General features: G+C 38.6%; 1 protein-coding gene across 5 annotated transcripts in view; it reads right to left on the bottom strand.

Annotated features, from left to right (window-relative positions):
- hivep1 (HIVEP zinc finger 1) overlaps positions 1-16,845 on the bottom strand; it is a 132,153-nt gene that overhangs the window by 97,191 nt on the left and 18,117 nt on the right. For 4 of the 5 annotated variants that reach the window (XM_062977726.1, XM_062977727.1, XM_062977729.1 and 1 more), the window contains exon 2: positions 9,457-9,586. In XM_062977726.1, the coding sequence (XP_062833796.1) occupies positions 9,457-9,502 (46 nt within the window). In that variant the 5' untranslated portion in view covers positions 9,503-9,586. Of the gene's footprint in view, positions 1-9,456; positions 9,587-14,601; positions 14,666-16,845 lie in introns of all 5 variants that reach the window. The other variant, XM_062977730.1, reaches the window with a different exon arrangement.

Raw genomic sequence — 16,845 nt, 5'->3', positions numbered from 1 at the left:
CCAAAAAATGCTGTGTTGGAATTCTCCCAACCTAGTAACGGAGTGAGATTCTAGTAATACTTAGCGCTTACAATCTTTCTTAAATCTTCAAAGCTCAACGTGCATTATCTATCTAATTTGTACAAAAAACGCAAGCCAGTTTTATTTTCATTATACTGATGGGGAACTGGGAGAGCAGTGGATTGCCCAAGGCTACCAAATAATTTTATGCCAGGCGTGATTAGAACTAGGAATATACCAGCTCACACATTCATTGACTGGACCACACAGTCTCCTTAATTTTAACAGGAACAACTGAAACTCTTGAACCTTTTCTCCAATGTTTTTCCTCACTAACCCTTAAGATAAGTTTATAAACTTTCTCCAACAAAATAAGCACTAAAAGGGGTAGGAATCACTTCTCCGAAGCTCAATAACTTTCTAAACTAATTTTTAAAGTTTGTTTTTAAGAAGAGAATTAAAACCTACTGGTCAGCAAAATACTTAGGAAATTTAAATTTATTCTCAGAATGTACTTTTCCAGTTCTTAGGGAAAGTGTTACTCATTATTTCTCCTGCTTCACTACCAACAAAGCCTTTACGATTCTCATGAGACATAAACCGCAAAAAGAAACAACCTTGTTAAAAATTTTAACTCTTTCCCTAGTGCTCTTGATTAATAAAACCACTGACTGTTTAATACATTGCCTCACTTGATGAAAAAAAATATCATTGGAAAATGGAAAACGTCTTTGAGCCCAGGCTTTTAGATGTTCTCAGATTTATACAACCCGTGAAGTCACACAAATCCACACAAAATCGTAAGATATAAGGTTATATGATTTTTGAAATTAATTTCCAACCTATTATTGATATTGATGAACATGTTATGTTTATATGCATTACAGAATTCACAAGGCCACGGGTAGGGGGAAGGACAGTTGCATGGATAAAGTTGTGACATCTGAAAAATTTGCATTAGTGTGGTATAAAATTTGGTGAATTACATTTTTTGGCTTCGCTAGATTTTATTCCACAAAACCTTAAACCAAAATAAAAGGTCAGTTTTTTCAGGTTGTCACAACATTCTTTGTTATTTTTGTTCCAAACTAGTGGAATTCATTTTACAAGCAATTTGACTAAAATAATATAACTTTCCAGTTCAGTACCAATGAATTTATAACTATATTCCATTCCAAAACTAACCTTTGATCTGTTTTCGAGGGGAATCAAATATTAAAAAGTTGTTTTTTTTTAATTCTGTGGAAATATCCTCCTGTGATTATATGAGTACATCCGGATGGTACTGAACTGCAGATCTCATTAGCTCTAGACAACATCAACAATAGTAAGAAACTGTGAAAGTTAAAATACAAAAACTACTGATGCCTTGTTCTTGCTATATATTAATCAAGCAAAATGTGGCATTGAACAGATACCCCAGAACTGTCTCTAAGGTGAAGTTCAATATTGATAGGTGAGTTGTGACTGATTTTATCTACGAACTTGCAAAATTACATTCTTCATCCACTATCACTGAAATGTTCTCAATAGTAATAACTCTTACAAGCACATTTAAGTGCCCACCATGTGGCTTACTCCTAAGTAAGTGTTCATAAGATATATTTCAGAGAGCCTTTCATTATTCCTGGAAGAACTCAACAACAATTGCTGCCTGAATATTTCTCAGTGCTTAGCCATAAATAATTTCTGAGGAGGCTGAACTATATAGGAATCTTGGTAGTACAATTTTGCAGTGTATGTGTGTGTGAAAGTGTGAAACCCCTCAGTCTAGTCTTGGGGTGGTATGAGCCCCCGTTGTCTCCCAGTTCCAGGATCAATGGCCCAGGATAACCAGAAATATGATCAGGAATACAAATTATGACTTGAAATGGTCACAATTGCTGGCTTTGAAAACTCACTAACCCCTAGTTGCAACTCAGCTTTTTTCTTGTCCAATGATGCAAAAATAATGATCTCCTCAATGGTTTAAACATCTGACAGGCAGTAGACCCTGTCTCACTCTTTAAAGCTAAACAGTGTCAGATCTGTATTAGGACTGGAAACTGCTACTGAATACCAGGTGCTGTAAGCTATATTTCAGAGGATGAAAATATTACTTGAGTATTCCTTGCCTGAGTAAATCCTGTGAAATTTATGGGACCACCGTAAGTCAACAGGTGACTTAACATACAGAGACCTTTCCACAGTAATTTGTATCCTGTTATGTGCATGGTGTACCCATAACTTTTAAAAAAATGATAAAATGTACATGAACAAAATAGTTCCTGTAATATTCTTAATTTTACATTAATAAATTTTGAAAGCATTTCCTTATTATAGGGCCTTGGTCCTGTTTCTCTCAGTTTTGTCCTTATTCATGCATTGGGGTGGAGGCCCCAGTGGCGCAGTGGGTTTAACTTTGAGCTGCTGAACTTGCTGACCAAAAGGTTGGTGGTTCGAAACTGGGGAGTGGAGTGAGTTCCCACTGTTAGCCCCAGCTTCTGTCAACCTAGCAGTTCGAAAACATGCAAATGTGAGTAGATCAATAGGTACCACTCCGGCGGGAAGGTAACGTGCTCCATGCAATCATACTGGCCACATGACCTTGGAGGTGTCTATGGACAATGCCGGCTTTTCAGCTTAGAAATGGAGATGATCACCAACCCCCAGAGTTGAGACATGACTAGAGTTAATGTCAGAGGAAAATCTTTACCTTTACCTAATGCATAGGGGTAATAAATACATTCTACTGTCCTTCTAATCTACTGGCTTCCACACTGTTCTGCCAGGTCCGGAGTTCTGGTCTAGAAAACCTCCACAAACAATATGCATATCTCACTATCCAAAAGAAAAAAATATTCATTTTAACGAGGCTAAATATTTTTCTCCATACTGAGACACAGATTTTGTACAACACTAGTCTAGACCCAATCCATGTCGAGCACAGATGGGGGAGTATCAAGATGTCCTGCATTATGTTCACTGCAAAACTAAAATACACTTCTACTGGAATATGACTGTCTAAAGAGCTGTTTTTGTATTTAATATCAGACAATGTTTTTAAACCTTTGTTTATGTAGGCTGCTAATAAGGAACGGTAAGATTCATTCACAAAAAACATTTTCCTATGTCGTGACTTATGAAATTTACATTGCAATAAGAAAGATATTTTCAGCATCATACCAGTTATGCTAAATAAAAGCTAATAGTTAGAAAGCAAGACATGATCCATAACTAATCAGTCAGGGAATTGAGAGAATGTCATTAAACTGGACAAATAACGAACAGATACATAAAAAGCCATTTGGGAACTCAGGAAAATACCTAATAATAATAATAATAATAATAATAATAATAATAATAATAATAATAATAATAATAACAATAATACTTTATTTTATTCTTCCCTATCTCCCCAAGGGGACTCAGGGCAGATTCCAGCATACATAAACATGAAGGCAAACATTCAATTCCCAGAAACAACCAAAGTAATGTAAGAGACTATTCTTTAGCTATGTATACCATGATTAGAATGATAGAAGCACAGAGCTGGAAGAGACGACAAGGGCCATCCAATCCGACCCATCGTCGGTAGTGTTTTGATTGTATATTCGTCCATGAGAGAATAGAGTTGGACAGGATGTGGTCTTGTGGCCTCTTCTAAATCTGTGATTCTAAATATGATTCTAAATAGCTGCACTATTTTGTCAAAGGTGGAAAATGCACACCTGTACTCCCCACGAATCCTACTTAAGAGTCTTGACTAGTTCACCCTCCACATCTGCTGTATTTGTGGCCAGGTTTTTAAAGTAATTGTTGTGATTATGTGTTTTATGCTGTTTTTTATTTGTTTATATGATTTTGATTTATCTACTGGGTTTTAACCTATGTTACTGTTGGGCTCGTCACCATGTGAGCTGCCCCGAGTCCCTTCGGGGATATGGTGGTGGGATACAAGAATAAAATTGTTGTTGTTGTTGTTGTTATTAATAATAATAATAATAATAATAATAATAATAATAATAATAAGGGTTGTTGGTCTGCAACTGCCAGCACTCCTCCCCAAAGCTGGATAGTGATACTAAAACCTGAAGTCCAAGGACAATTAGGAAACTGCATTAATCCCACTCTTACTATACTCCTTACACATGGTAACAACACTGAGGCATCATTTAATTTGGTTCAAAGCCACCATGCGCAGATTAAAAATGGCTGCTTTTATCAAGAGCAGTGGGTCGATCCATTCAAGCAGCATTTGTTTGGGTAGCGTGTTCACTTGCACACTAACAGAGCACTGTGTGAAATGGCAGGGTGAGACAAATGCATCTGAAACACCAGAGAAGCTCAGCTGTGCTCAGTACCAACTAGAGGTCATACGTAATATGTAATGCACTACTTCTGTGATGCCCCAATCTGGTAATAAAACAAGAACTTTTCTGCCCCTTTCACTGCACAGTAAGCGTGGAAAATCCCACTCCCCACCTAACTACTTTTCTTGTAAGCTGCAAGGTTTCTAGAATATATATGAGTAAACCTAGGTCACTGCTGTGTGAGTTCTGATGTGAAGGTATTTTGTGTAAAGTAAACAACACTTGGTGCCTTAGGTTTTTCTTGCTGAGTGCCTTCAAATCATATCTGACTAGTGGCAATCCTAATGTGATCCTATCCTTTTTAAATGTAGTTATTATCCTGTTGTGCATCCAGGTGAGAAATATACAGTAAGTAAAAGACTTTCCACCTAACCTCTGAAAGGCTGTGGAACCTAGAACACAATTTTACCATCACAATCAAAGATACAGTGAAGCAGACTGTCTACTAAACACACAAGTATTTTTGTTTTTTTGTTTTTAATAGTAAACCAAATAGCACAATCTAAGAAAGAATTAGATTGTCTTTGTTTAGCCTAAAGACTTAGTTTATTTATAAATACTGTCTTTCATTAGTATAGTTAGATTCTCTTAAATTGACAGTTATTCTTTAGATCTGAGGAACATTTAAAACAAAACTGCAAAGGTTGCTGTGAGTTTTCCGGGCTGTATGGCCATGCTCCAGAAGCACTCTCTCCTGACATTTTGCCTGCATCTATGGCAGGCATCGTCAGAGGTTGTGAGGTCTGTTGGAAAGTGTGAACTACATAGAGAAGCCATTGAAATCCACAAGTATGTGGACATTTTCAACAGAAAGAAGGAAACCATGAAAATGAACAAAATCTGGCTACCATTATTTTTAAAAACTCTAAAATCAGGACAGTAAATAAAGATCAACACTCACAACAGGGGAATTCCAGACAGGAAATAATCCTGGCCAGCTAACACCTCCAAACAAAGGATTCCCCCAGGCAGGAAGTAGCCAGGCTTTGAAGCTGCAAGACTATTCAATGCTATTCAAGCTGGCCAATTGCAACATTCACACTTGTCTCAAACAGACAAGAGTTCTTTCTCCCACCCTGGACATTCCACAGATATATAAACCCCACTTGCCTGGTTTCCAACAGACCTCACAACCTCTGAGGATGCCTGCCATAGATGTGTGCAAAACATCAGGAGATAATGCTTCTGGAACATGGTCATACAGCCCAGAAAACTCGCAGTAACCCAGTGATTCTGGCCATGAAAACCTTCGACAAAACTGCAAGATTTGCAATGATCACAGAACTAACAAATACTAGACCTTTTACAGTGTTCCACAGAGCACAATGGAAAATCTGAGAGCAGATTTGAAATATTAGTGGTAGATTTTCTCTCTTTCAGCGGGCCCAGTACTTTCATATGAAAAGGGGGAAAAACCTGCCAATTTGATGGAAAAATCAACAGCATTGAAAATTAACTTCTCTTTAAAATAAGAATTATTATATGCATTGTTATAACAAATCTCACGATGACATTTATACAAGGGCAATTTCGTATTTTGAGTAACTGGATATTAATATAAATAAGTTGAAGCAGATGCAAACTACATGTTATTATTCAATATGTATTTTCTTCAGCAAATTAAAGAAAAATATAAATGTTGTTAAGGGAAAAGAGTTGTTTGTAATTGACATTATATCCAACACTGTCATATGTCATACAATATGGAAGACGAACGGAAATCTGAGACTCGGTATATTGTAGGACTTTATTCTTCCATAACGTCCACTACATTGTTGAAAGAAAGAATAATACTGCTGTGATTCCAAGTGAAGAATTGGAGACTAAGAGGAAGTAATTTACCTGAAGCTACACAGAGAACCCCCACCCACCACCCGAAATCTGACATCTTCAGAAACAACTGACACACAAGGAAGGAAATTTTTGGAATATGATATATTACAGTACAATACAAAGTGGGATTTGAAAGACTGCAAAGCTCACACTGAACAGTACAAAAAATGGAGATGGTAGACCTAACTGTTTCGTATCATGTTTAGGGGTTTTGTTGTTGTTTTGCAATTGCTTCTCATTTTGGTAAGGCTAAAATGAGGGATGGAAGATGTGGTCTATTTAATCTCTGGAGTTTTGTGTGGTTTCCGGGCTGTATGGCAGTGTTCTAGCAGCATTTTCTCCTAACGTTTTGCCTGTATCTGTGGCTGGCATCTTCAGAGGATCTGATGGTGGTAAAGCAAGCGGAGTACGGCTAAACATAGTTGCAAACAGGCAAGTGTGTTCACAAAGCCCATCTGCCTAAAATACTATCAGGACTTCCTATAATAAAAAGTACATTTGCAATACAGGTTGAGTATCTCTTAACTGGAATTCCAAAATACTCCAAAGTCCAAAATTCTTCAAATGCATGGCTGAGATGATGACACCTTTGATTTCAGATGGTTCAATATGAACAAACTTTCTTTCATACAAAACCTTATTTAAAATACTGCATAGAATCACCTCCAAGTTATATATGTATATATATAAGGTGTATAATAAGAAACATAAATAAACTAGACTTCGATCCTATTTCCAAGATATCTCATTATGTGTGTGTACACAAATACAAGTATTCCAAAATCTAAAACATTCCATATCACTTCTAGTCTTAAGTATTTCAGGCCCCATCTACACTGCCATATAATGCAGTTTAACTGCATTATACAGCAGTATAGACTCATATAATGCAGTTAATCAGCAATATGAAATAGAATTATATGGCTGCGTGGATGGGGATGTAGTCTACTCAACTTGTACTTTAAATATACTCTTAAGCTGAAGCCCAAGACCTATTACCATATTTGTGCCAGTTAATAACTGTGGTTAAAAATGATGCTTAAAATGTCATTTTTTTTTTTGCAGTTTCATAAAACGTTTGCTATAAAGAAACACTGAAATATAATCAGGGAGCTCCATTATAGCATATTAACACAGTAAGTGTGAATTGACTATGTAAGCTACAATCTTCACCCCATTTAATAGAAGGAGGTTCCAAAACACAACTGGAGTAACTTTGAAGTAAACATGCGCAAGAATATATTTGGTTTATGAGAATTACTCTAACTATTCAACTGGCATTACATACATTTCAGAAACAAACACTATGTGGAGCAAATATTAATGAAAGCAAGGAAGTTAAACTTTCAGCGTCGATAGTAAAAGTTCCTGCACATCCACTTCTCAAATTCTTAATGCCATTTATCTATCCCAATATCACACTATGGATAGTAGACATGCTCATTGTGGAACTCACCTCATCATGTTAAAACAGTGGATGTGGCTCTTAATGAGACATGCCGCATTATCACAGGATATCTGCGCCCTATACTGCTGGGGAAATTATACTGTTTAGCCAGTATTGCACCACCTGACATCTGCCGGGAAGTAGCAGCCAATAATGAAAAGACCAAGGCAATGACATCTCCAGCCCATCCCCTGTTCAGATATCAGGCAGCATGCCAATGCCTTAAATCAAGAAATACTTTTCTAAGATCCACACAGATACTCGCAGGAACACCTCAGCAAGCAAGAGTTCAAAAATGGCAGGCTAACGCCCAGAACATCAAGCCATGGCTGATACTGAATGAGAGACTCCCTCCTGGGCAGACAGAAGACGTTGAAAGACACTGAACAGACTGTGCTCTGGCATCACCAAATACAGAGCCAACCTTAAGTGGAATCCACAACATGCGAGTGTGGAGAAAAGCAAAACACAGACTACCTATTACAATGCAGCCTGAGCCCTGCCACATGCACAATAGAGGACCTTCTTACAGCAACGCCAGAGGCACTCCAAGAAGCCAGCTACTGGTCAAAGGACATTTAGTATAATGCCAAGCTTTTAGCTTTGTTTGTGTTTTAAATACATTACAACTGTACCCTCGCTTCGCTTCTGATACGATAAATAAAATAAATATACTATGGAAATATTATCAGGACTTTTTTAAAAAAAAAATTACTAATAGATGCTCAACAGTTTGCGCACCAGGGAATATTTATTCCAACATGTGCCAAATCATACTAAATTGTTCAATCACTGATGAAGCCTATGAAGCAGAAATATTGTTTAGGCCCCAAAGACAACACTGTGTTTGTGAAGCTCCACTGATACAAGGAGACAATGCCCCATCCGCATTCTCTGTCTGACATGATTTCTAATCTAGGGCTAGACAAATTGCAGTATTGACAGTTTTGCACAGGTCATCAAGACCACTCTCTTTTTTTCCTTTTAGAAAAGGGTAGCAGGAACTATCCACACAGATGCAATCACGTTCAAGCAAGAAACTGCTTCAATCTTTAAGAGAAACAAATATCAGTGTATACTATATAGCATGCAATGTGTAACGCAAGCATCTTTATAAATTCCTCCAGACCTAGGTATTTATTTAGTTTTTTAACAAGCACAATACAATAAAAAGAGCAAAAACAAAAACAAAAAACCCCGCATTGAGCTGCCAGGTAAAGACTACTCCATTATTGCTTATTTCCAGGCCTCACACATAAGAGGTCCTTGCAATACATGCAAGAAAATGAACAGATTAAAATTCTGGTATTGAATTATTGTTTAAAAGCCCTAAGAGTAAAGATAAGAGCCACTTATGAATGCTGCTGCATTATGTCAGAACACAGGTTAACTTTAGCAAACCATATGTTGCTATCCTAAACAATTGTATTCCTGCTTTCCCAGGTTATATATTTTACAACTTAAATAACAGAGAAACAATCTCAGGTTGTCAGTGCCAGAAATACAGCATATTAAAACAAACCTTCATGATAAGCTTGCATCCATTTTCAAAGTTGTCATTTTTCAGTCTGTTTTAACCTAACAAGGCAATGAGTACAGAAGAATGCAACAGGTAGGTGAACATATGAGAAACAGCACTGCAGCCAGCTTTGGAAACAAACACATAATAATGGATACTTCTTCTAAATTACAGAAATATTTCAGATCACTTTATAATCAAATTTGCTAAGGCCTATGATTCCTTGACCTTTAAAAAAAAACAAAAAAGTGTTTCAATAGATCAGTGTATTTTTTTTTCTTTCCATAGCCAAGTGTCTTTCTTACCTCTCAAATTTCTCGGATTTATTTGTTTTGTTCGAGGCATTCTCATCCAGTCATAGACAGTTTCCAAGAAATGGAGAACAAGCCAAAAGCAGCTCCATAAACATGCCAGTAGAGTCAGTTAATCCACATACTAGGGAGGAGAAAAAAAGATGACATTAAATAAGCACCTAAGCAACAAAATATTATCATCCCGTTTTAATAATGTATCACATTAGAATCATGTGAAATTGGGTTGTGGTTCCTATACTGACTGGATACTTCCCAAGTTCAGAAAGAACATTAGTGAAATAAAAAATAAGTAAACACAAATATCCCATCAATCAGTTCGCATAGATGCCCTTACAAATGTCATGAAAACAGATTTAAAACCAAAAACCATGAGCTTATTTCAGGTTTACCAACAAATATGTTTCTTGTATAAATTATTGGGTCACTTCCTTGCATAAGGGTCACAACCAAACAGCCAGGAAAGGAACTAGCCCAGATTTATAACAAAATCTATTATTCAAAACAATTACACAGCCCAACAAAAAACATTTCTTGGTACAGTATCTTGGTTTTTAGGCCTGTTCCTACAGTTATTTGGGGCTCTGATTCTGAAAATTGCGTTGGATTGAGCACATCAGCCATGATGCTCTGAGTCCAGAGCAGGGAGACAGTTCCACCTTGTCTCATGCTATCCTCTCTCCCTCTCTCTCTCTCTCTATATATATGTATATACACACACTGTATATATAGTACGTATATAATATACAATAATATATAATACTAGCTGTGCCCGGCCACGCGTTGCTGTGGCTTAGTCTGGTGGTGTTGGTCAGTCTACATTAGGTTGTATTTATGCTGTGACCTCCACCTTCTTTATACTCACATTAGTAGTAGTATTTGAAGTCTGTTACCTTCTTCAATTTTTGTGTTGATTGATAATTGCTTGAGATCCCTGTTGTCTTTGGTTTGTTGTTAATTGTAATGTCTGATTCTGCTGAGTGCGGTTTATATTTTTATTGTGGTACAATAGTCCTTTTTTTGTTTTGCCTGTGTAGGTGTTTATTATTATTGTTGTTGTAGTGGTCATGAAGGTTGGATAAGTTAGATGCTACTGAATTGTTTTTTGGAGGCCCAGTGTAGCACTGACTGGCCTCTCAGCCTCAGTGCCTGGCTGTTTCTTGCCTGTGATGGTGTTGATTCTTGTTGTTGTTGTTGTTGTCGTCATTGTTATTATTGTAATTGTTTTTTTGGAGGCCAAGTGTGAATGTAGGGATTGGGGAGGTGGATGAGTTGTGTTGTCAAATGTTGTATTTGTTATAGTCACAATGCGTTGTTGTGAGTTTTGTGGGTCTGGATTGTGGTTTTGTGGTGTGGTTGTGTTGTTACAACTGAGAGGCAAGGCTTTTGTGTTGTGTTGCGAAGTTTTGTATTTCTGGGTCGTTTAGTTGTGTTGTTATAGTCACGATGCATTGTTGTGAGTTTTGTGGGTCTGGATTGTGGTTTTGTGGTGTGGTTGTGTTGTTACAACTGAGAGGCAAGGCTTTTGTGTTGTGTTGTGAAGTTTTGTATTTCTGGGGCGTTTAGTTGTGTGCCAAGTTTTGTATTTCTGGGGCGTTTAGTTGTGTTGTTATAGTCACGATGCATTGTTGTGAGTTTTGTGGGTCCGGATTGTGGTTTTGTGGTATGGTTGTGTTGTTACAACCGGGAGGCAAGGTTTTTGCGTTGTGTTGGCAAGTTTTGTATTTCTGGGGCGTTTAGTTGTGTGCCAAGTTTTGTATTTCTGGGGCGTTTAGTTGTGTTGTTATAGTCATGATGCATTGTTGTGAGTTTTGTGGGTCTGGATTGTGGTTTTGTGGTGTGGTTGGGTTGTTACAACTGAGAGGCAAGGCTTTTGTGTTGTGTTGCGAAGTTTTATATTTCTGGGGCGTTTAGTTGTGTGCCAAGTTTCGTATTTCTGGGGCGTTTAGTTGTGTTGTTATAGTCACGATGCGTTGTTGTGAGTTTTGTGGGTCCTGTGTGGTTTTGTGGTGTGGTTGTGTTGTTACAACTGGGAAGCAAGGCTTTTGCATTGTGTTGCCAAGTTTTGTATTTCTGGGGCGTTTAGTTGTGTTGTTATTGCATGATGCGTTGTTGTGAGTTTTGTGGGTCTGGATTGTGGTTTTGTGGTGTGGTTGTGTTGTTGTAACCTGGAGGCAAGCCTTTTGCATTGTGTTGCCAAATTTCGTATTTCTGGGATGTTTAGTTTTGTTGTTATAGTCACTGCGCAAACAACTTTATCATTTTATATATATAGATAATATATTGTATATACATATAATATAATATTGATGTTATAATGTAATACAATATACTCATAATACAATATAATACTAATAATAATACAATATAATGATATTAATTATATATTATCTATTACATGTAGTATTACTAATAATATTACAGTATAGTGGTATAGCACAATATAGTAATATTTAATGCTAATATCGTGCTATGCTAATAATATAATTTATTGTATGTACATATTATTTGTAAGCTGCTCTGAGTCCCCTTCAGGGAGAGAAGGGTGGGATATAAATGTAATAAATGAATGAATAAATAATCAGCTCTAGCTTCTCAGATATGGTTTTCATGATGCTTTATGAGTGAGCAGATGGCAACTGGTATATGGTGCATGTTCTGCATCTCAAAAACTAGCGCTGATAGGGGGAAACTGGTGCCATTTTTGGAATCAGCAGGTCAAATATACCCAAAAGTACATCCAGCATTTGAGGCCCAAAAATGTGTTTTGGCCAGTGTTATAAATGGTGTATCTTTTGTTGAGAGCTGAAGCAGTTCTACTACTGCAGCCCACTTCTAATAAAATTATGTGAATAAGCAACTTCTTTTCATTGTACAGTAGAGTCTCACTTATCCAACACTCGCTTATCCAACGTTCTGGATTATCCAACGCATTTTTGTAGTCAATGTTTTCAATATATTGTGATTTTTGGGTGCTAAATTCATAAATACAGTAATTACTACGTAGCATTACTGCGTATTGAACTACTTTTTCTGTCAAATTTGTTGTTAAACCTGATGTTTTGGTGCTTCATTTGTAAAATCATAACCTAATTTGATGTTTAATAGGCTTCTCCTTAATCTCTCTTTATTATCCAACATATTCGCTTATCCAACATTCTGCCGGCCCGTTTATGTTGGATAAGTGAGACTCTACTGTATTTCCATTCTCATTTTTTTCTTTCCACCATGTCTTTCAGACTACTGTAAAAAGTAAACCAATTACCAGTTACTAAATGTAACTAATTACAATTCAAGCATCTATGGGCTACGAAGGGAGCCCCCGGTTAAACCGCTGAGCTGCTGAACTTGCTGACCGAAAGGTTGCCAGGTTTGAATTGGGGAGCAGGGTGAGGTCCTGCTATTAGCCCCAGATTCTGCCAACCTAGCAGTTCGAAAACATGCAAATGTGAGTAGATCAATAGGTACTGCTCCAGCAGGAAGGTAACAGTGCTCCATGCAGTCATGCTGGCCATATGATCTTGAAGGCATCTACGGACAACGCCGGCTCATGGGCTTAGAAATGGAGATGAGCACCAATCCACAGAGTTGGACACGACTGGACTTAATGTCAGGGGAAAACCTTTACATTTACCTATGGGTTATGAACAAGATAGGTTCGTACTTAAGTCAGATGTTTGGAACTCAAGAACTGCCTTTACTATAAATATTAGTAGCATTGTTAGATCAGACCAAAGATTAAGCAAAACTATAGTTCATGTTCTAACAAATGCAACTAGATCCCATCACAGGATATGAAGAAAAACATTTTTAAAAGGCATAAGGGCAATACTTTGTCCCACACCACTGAGAATAATATCATATGGCTGCAGAAAGAGGTGGAAATCTAGCTGGTGCCTTTCGCTATCACATTTTTGCCATTGAGAAGTTGCACCTACAAAACTTCTGCTTACAGTAGTTCCTACCAGCAATTTCTAGAAAGAACAAGCCAACAAGTGAAACAAAGTGGAATTCATTTGTTTTATAACGTTGAGCTGGGCAAATATTTACTTAATGGTACTTCTCCCCCCTGCTTAAAACAAGTTCCCATTGTTTTGCAAAAGAAAATGAAAGAACATTCCGTCACCCACACGCTTTCTCCCATATCAATCAATCTTATATAAAAACCCGGAAAAGAAGTCAATTGAGATCCACCAGTGGCCCACGCAAAATGTGTGCGCTCTGCTAGGCACTACGCTGGTTTGACTGGGTTTGGGAGCCATGCAGCAAAAGGCTAGCAATGCTCAACTGATCAGCAACAAAGTGAAAATGCAAAATAGTACTGCTGAGGAATTCCTTAACTGTTATGTTTTAAAACTAACTGGTGTGATAAACAGTCAAGCTGAATAAACACCCTTTAATAAAATAAGATAGTGATAACTGATCCTTGAATCTAACAGACTCTTGCTGTTATTAACTTCCACTCCTTTTGACACCGATTTTCAGAAATAGGGAAAGAACTGCAGGCGTGCTTCAGCTAACGGAGCCTCAGAGAATAAAGCTTCTGTTTACAAAAGGGTATCATGCCCACCCAGTTCCCACATTTTCTCCTTGCTTTCTGTCAAGCTGGAGGTTTTTTAGCAGTGTCAGCATTGGGATTATGATGCAGGAGGGCTGGTGAATAACAGAACTCCATCTAGAAACAAATAGTTTGAGATGAGAAAAAAAGAATTTGACTTTTAGTTGTGTAAGTTGGTTTTCCCCTGACATTAAGTCCAGTCATGTCCGACTCATCTCCATTTCTAAGCCAAAGAGCCAGCATTGTCCATAGACACCTCCAAGGTCATGTGGAGGTCATAACTGCATGGAGTGCCATTACCTTCCCGCTGGAGCGGTACCTATTTATCTACCCACATTGGCATGTTTTCAAACTGCTATTTTAGCAGAAGCTGGGGCTAACAGCAGGTGCTCACTCTGCTCCACGGATTTGAACCTGCGACCATTTGGTCTGCAAGTTCAGCAGCTCAGTGCTTTAACACGCTGCACCACCGGGGCAGTTGTGTATGCCTGCCTATATCAAGCAAAGTAAGGCTGTCTCTACTGAACTCTTCTTAAAAGCAAAACTGAGAGAGAAAGGGAAAATAGATTGGCCTGCCTCACCAGTTCCCAAGGATGACAGCTGCAGAAAGAAATGGACGTCCCTGGAAAAGCCTTGGAATCATCCCTAGAAGGTTCAAAATATTTTTGTTTACCTATGGAAGGTTCAACTGACTGGGCAGTTTAATTTCTCGCTAGCATCGTATTAGATCCGAATAAAAGGTTTCTTCAAACATATTGAACTATACTTCCCTTGTGTTGTTGAAGGAATCACTGTTTTGCTGTGAGTTTTTTGGGCTGTATGGCTATGTTCCTGATATTTCGCCCACATCTTTGGCAGGCATCCTCAGAGGTTGTGAGGTTTGTTGGAAACTAGGCAAGTGGGGTTTATATATCTGTGGAAGGTCCAGGGTGGGAGAAAGAACTCTTGTCTGTTGGGAACTAAGGAAACCACTGACCACATAGGGAAGCTAATGAAGAAACACAACCTACAAACTATCTAAAGACCCACAAAGAAAATTCAACAAATGCTACGTTCAGCAAAGGACAAGAGGGATCCTCTCACCTCTGTGGGAGTCTACCATATACCAAGCAGCTGTGGACAAGTCTACATAGGGACCACCAAACGCAGCATTTCCCAGACACGAATCAGGGAACATGATAGGCACTGCAGACTAAGACAACCAGAGAGGGCAGCCATAGCAAAGCACCTGATGAACCAACTTGGACACAGAATATTCCATGTATTCAAGAACACAGAAATGCTGGACCACTCCAACAACCACCATGTCAGACTACACAGAGAAGCCATTGAAATCCACAAGCATGTGGACAATTAGAACAGAAAGGAGGAAACCATGAAAATGAACAAAATCTGACTACAAATATTTAAAAACTCTAAAACCAGGACAGTAAATAAAGAACAACACTCAAAAAACAGAGGAAATCAAAGGAATTCCAGACAGGAAACAATCAGGGCTAGCTAACACCTCCCAACAAAGATGTGGTGGAAGCTCCTTTGGAGGCTTTTAAGCAGAGGCTGGATGGCCATCTGTCGGGGATGCTTTGAATGTGATTCTCCTGCTTCTTGGCAGGGGGGTTTGACTGGTTGGCCTGTGAGGTCTCCTCCAACTCTATGATTCTGTTTCCTCCAGGCAGACTTCGAAGTTACAAGGCTTTTCAATGCTAATAAGGTGATTAATTGTAACATTCACACTTGTCTCCAACAGAAAAGAGTTCTTTCTCCCACCCTGGACCTTACACAGATATATACACACCCCTTGCCTAGTTTCCAACAGACCTCACAATTTCTGAGGATGCCTGCCATAGATGAAGGCGAAACGTCAGGAGAGAATGCTTCTGGGACATGGCAACACAGCCTGGAAAACCCGGTATTGAATTATGTCTCTCTTATTTTCTGATCAGCCCCCCAATGCAGGAAAACAAAAGCCACTACATTCTATTCCAGGTATAATAATAATAATAATTTAATAATAATTTTATTCTTACACCCCGCCACATCTCCCCGAAGGGACTTGGGGCGGCTTACATGGGGCCAAGCAGCAAAACAAAACAAGCAGCAAAACAAATCAAACAACAATAAAACAAGTTATAAAAACACATACAATACATCATTGCATTGTGGTGGAGGCTCCTTCTTTGGAGGTTTTTAAACAGAGGCTGGATGGCCATCTGTCAGGGGTGCTTTGAATGCGATTTCCTGCTTCTTGGCAGGGGGTTGGACTGGATGGCCCATGAGGTCTCTTCCAACTCTACGATTCTACGATTCTATGATCATGATAAAATCATGGATAAGATCTGTAGGAAACTGGGCTAAAGTGCTAGTTATGTCGATATCATGGGGGGGGGGGAGTGGTTATCCAAAGTGTATAGGCAAACTTGGGCCCTCCAGGTGTTTTGGACTCCAACTCCCACCATTCCTAACAGCCTCAGGCCCCTTCCTTTTCCTCTTAGGAATGGTGGGAGTTGGAGTCCAAAACACCTGGCGGGCCCAAGTTCGCCCATGCCTGTTCTATCCACTCTTCCCTTTGACATGAAGCCGTTCATGTTTGCTATGGTTAGCAATAACTTGGCAGCGACAGCAAAGGTTTCCACATTCCCCAAACGACCAGGGCCACTGGTTGATCGAGCCTAAGAACTGGCTGGTTAAGTCGCCAGCAATTAAGAAAGAAAAGACATAGAGAGGGAGAGATACCTGGCAGAGGTTTCCTTCCCGCTCATAATTGTGGGCTGTTTGGATCCAACCCACGGAAAGCACATTACATAATATTTACACTTTGCAAAGAG

The sequence above is a fragment of the Anolis carolinensis genome, chromosome 4, assembly GCF_035594765.1.
Source record: "Anolis carolinensis isolate JA03-04 chromosome 4, rAnoCar3.1.pri, whole genome shotgun sequence".
Taxonomy (NCBI): domain Eukaryota; kingdom Metazoa; phylum Chordata; class Lepidosauria; order Squamata; family Dactyloidae; genus Anolis; species Anolis carolinensis.
This window is presented reverse-complemented; position numbering and strand designations above follow the sequence as displayed.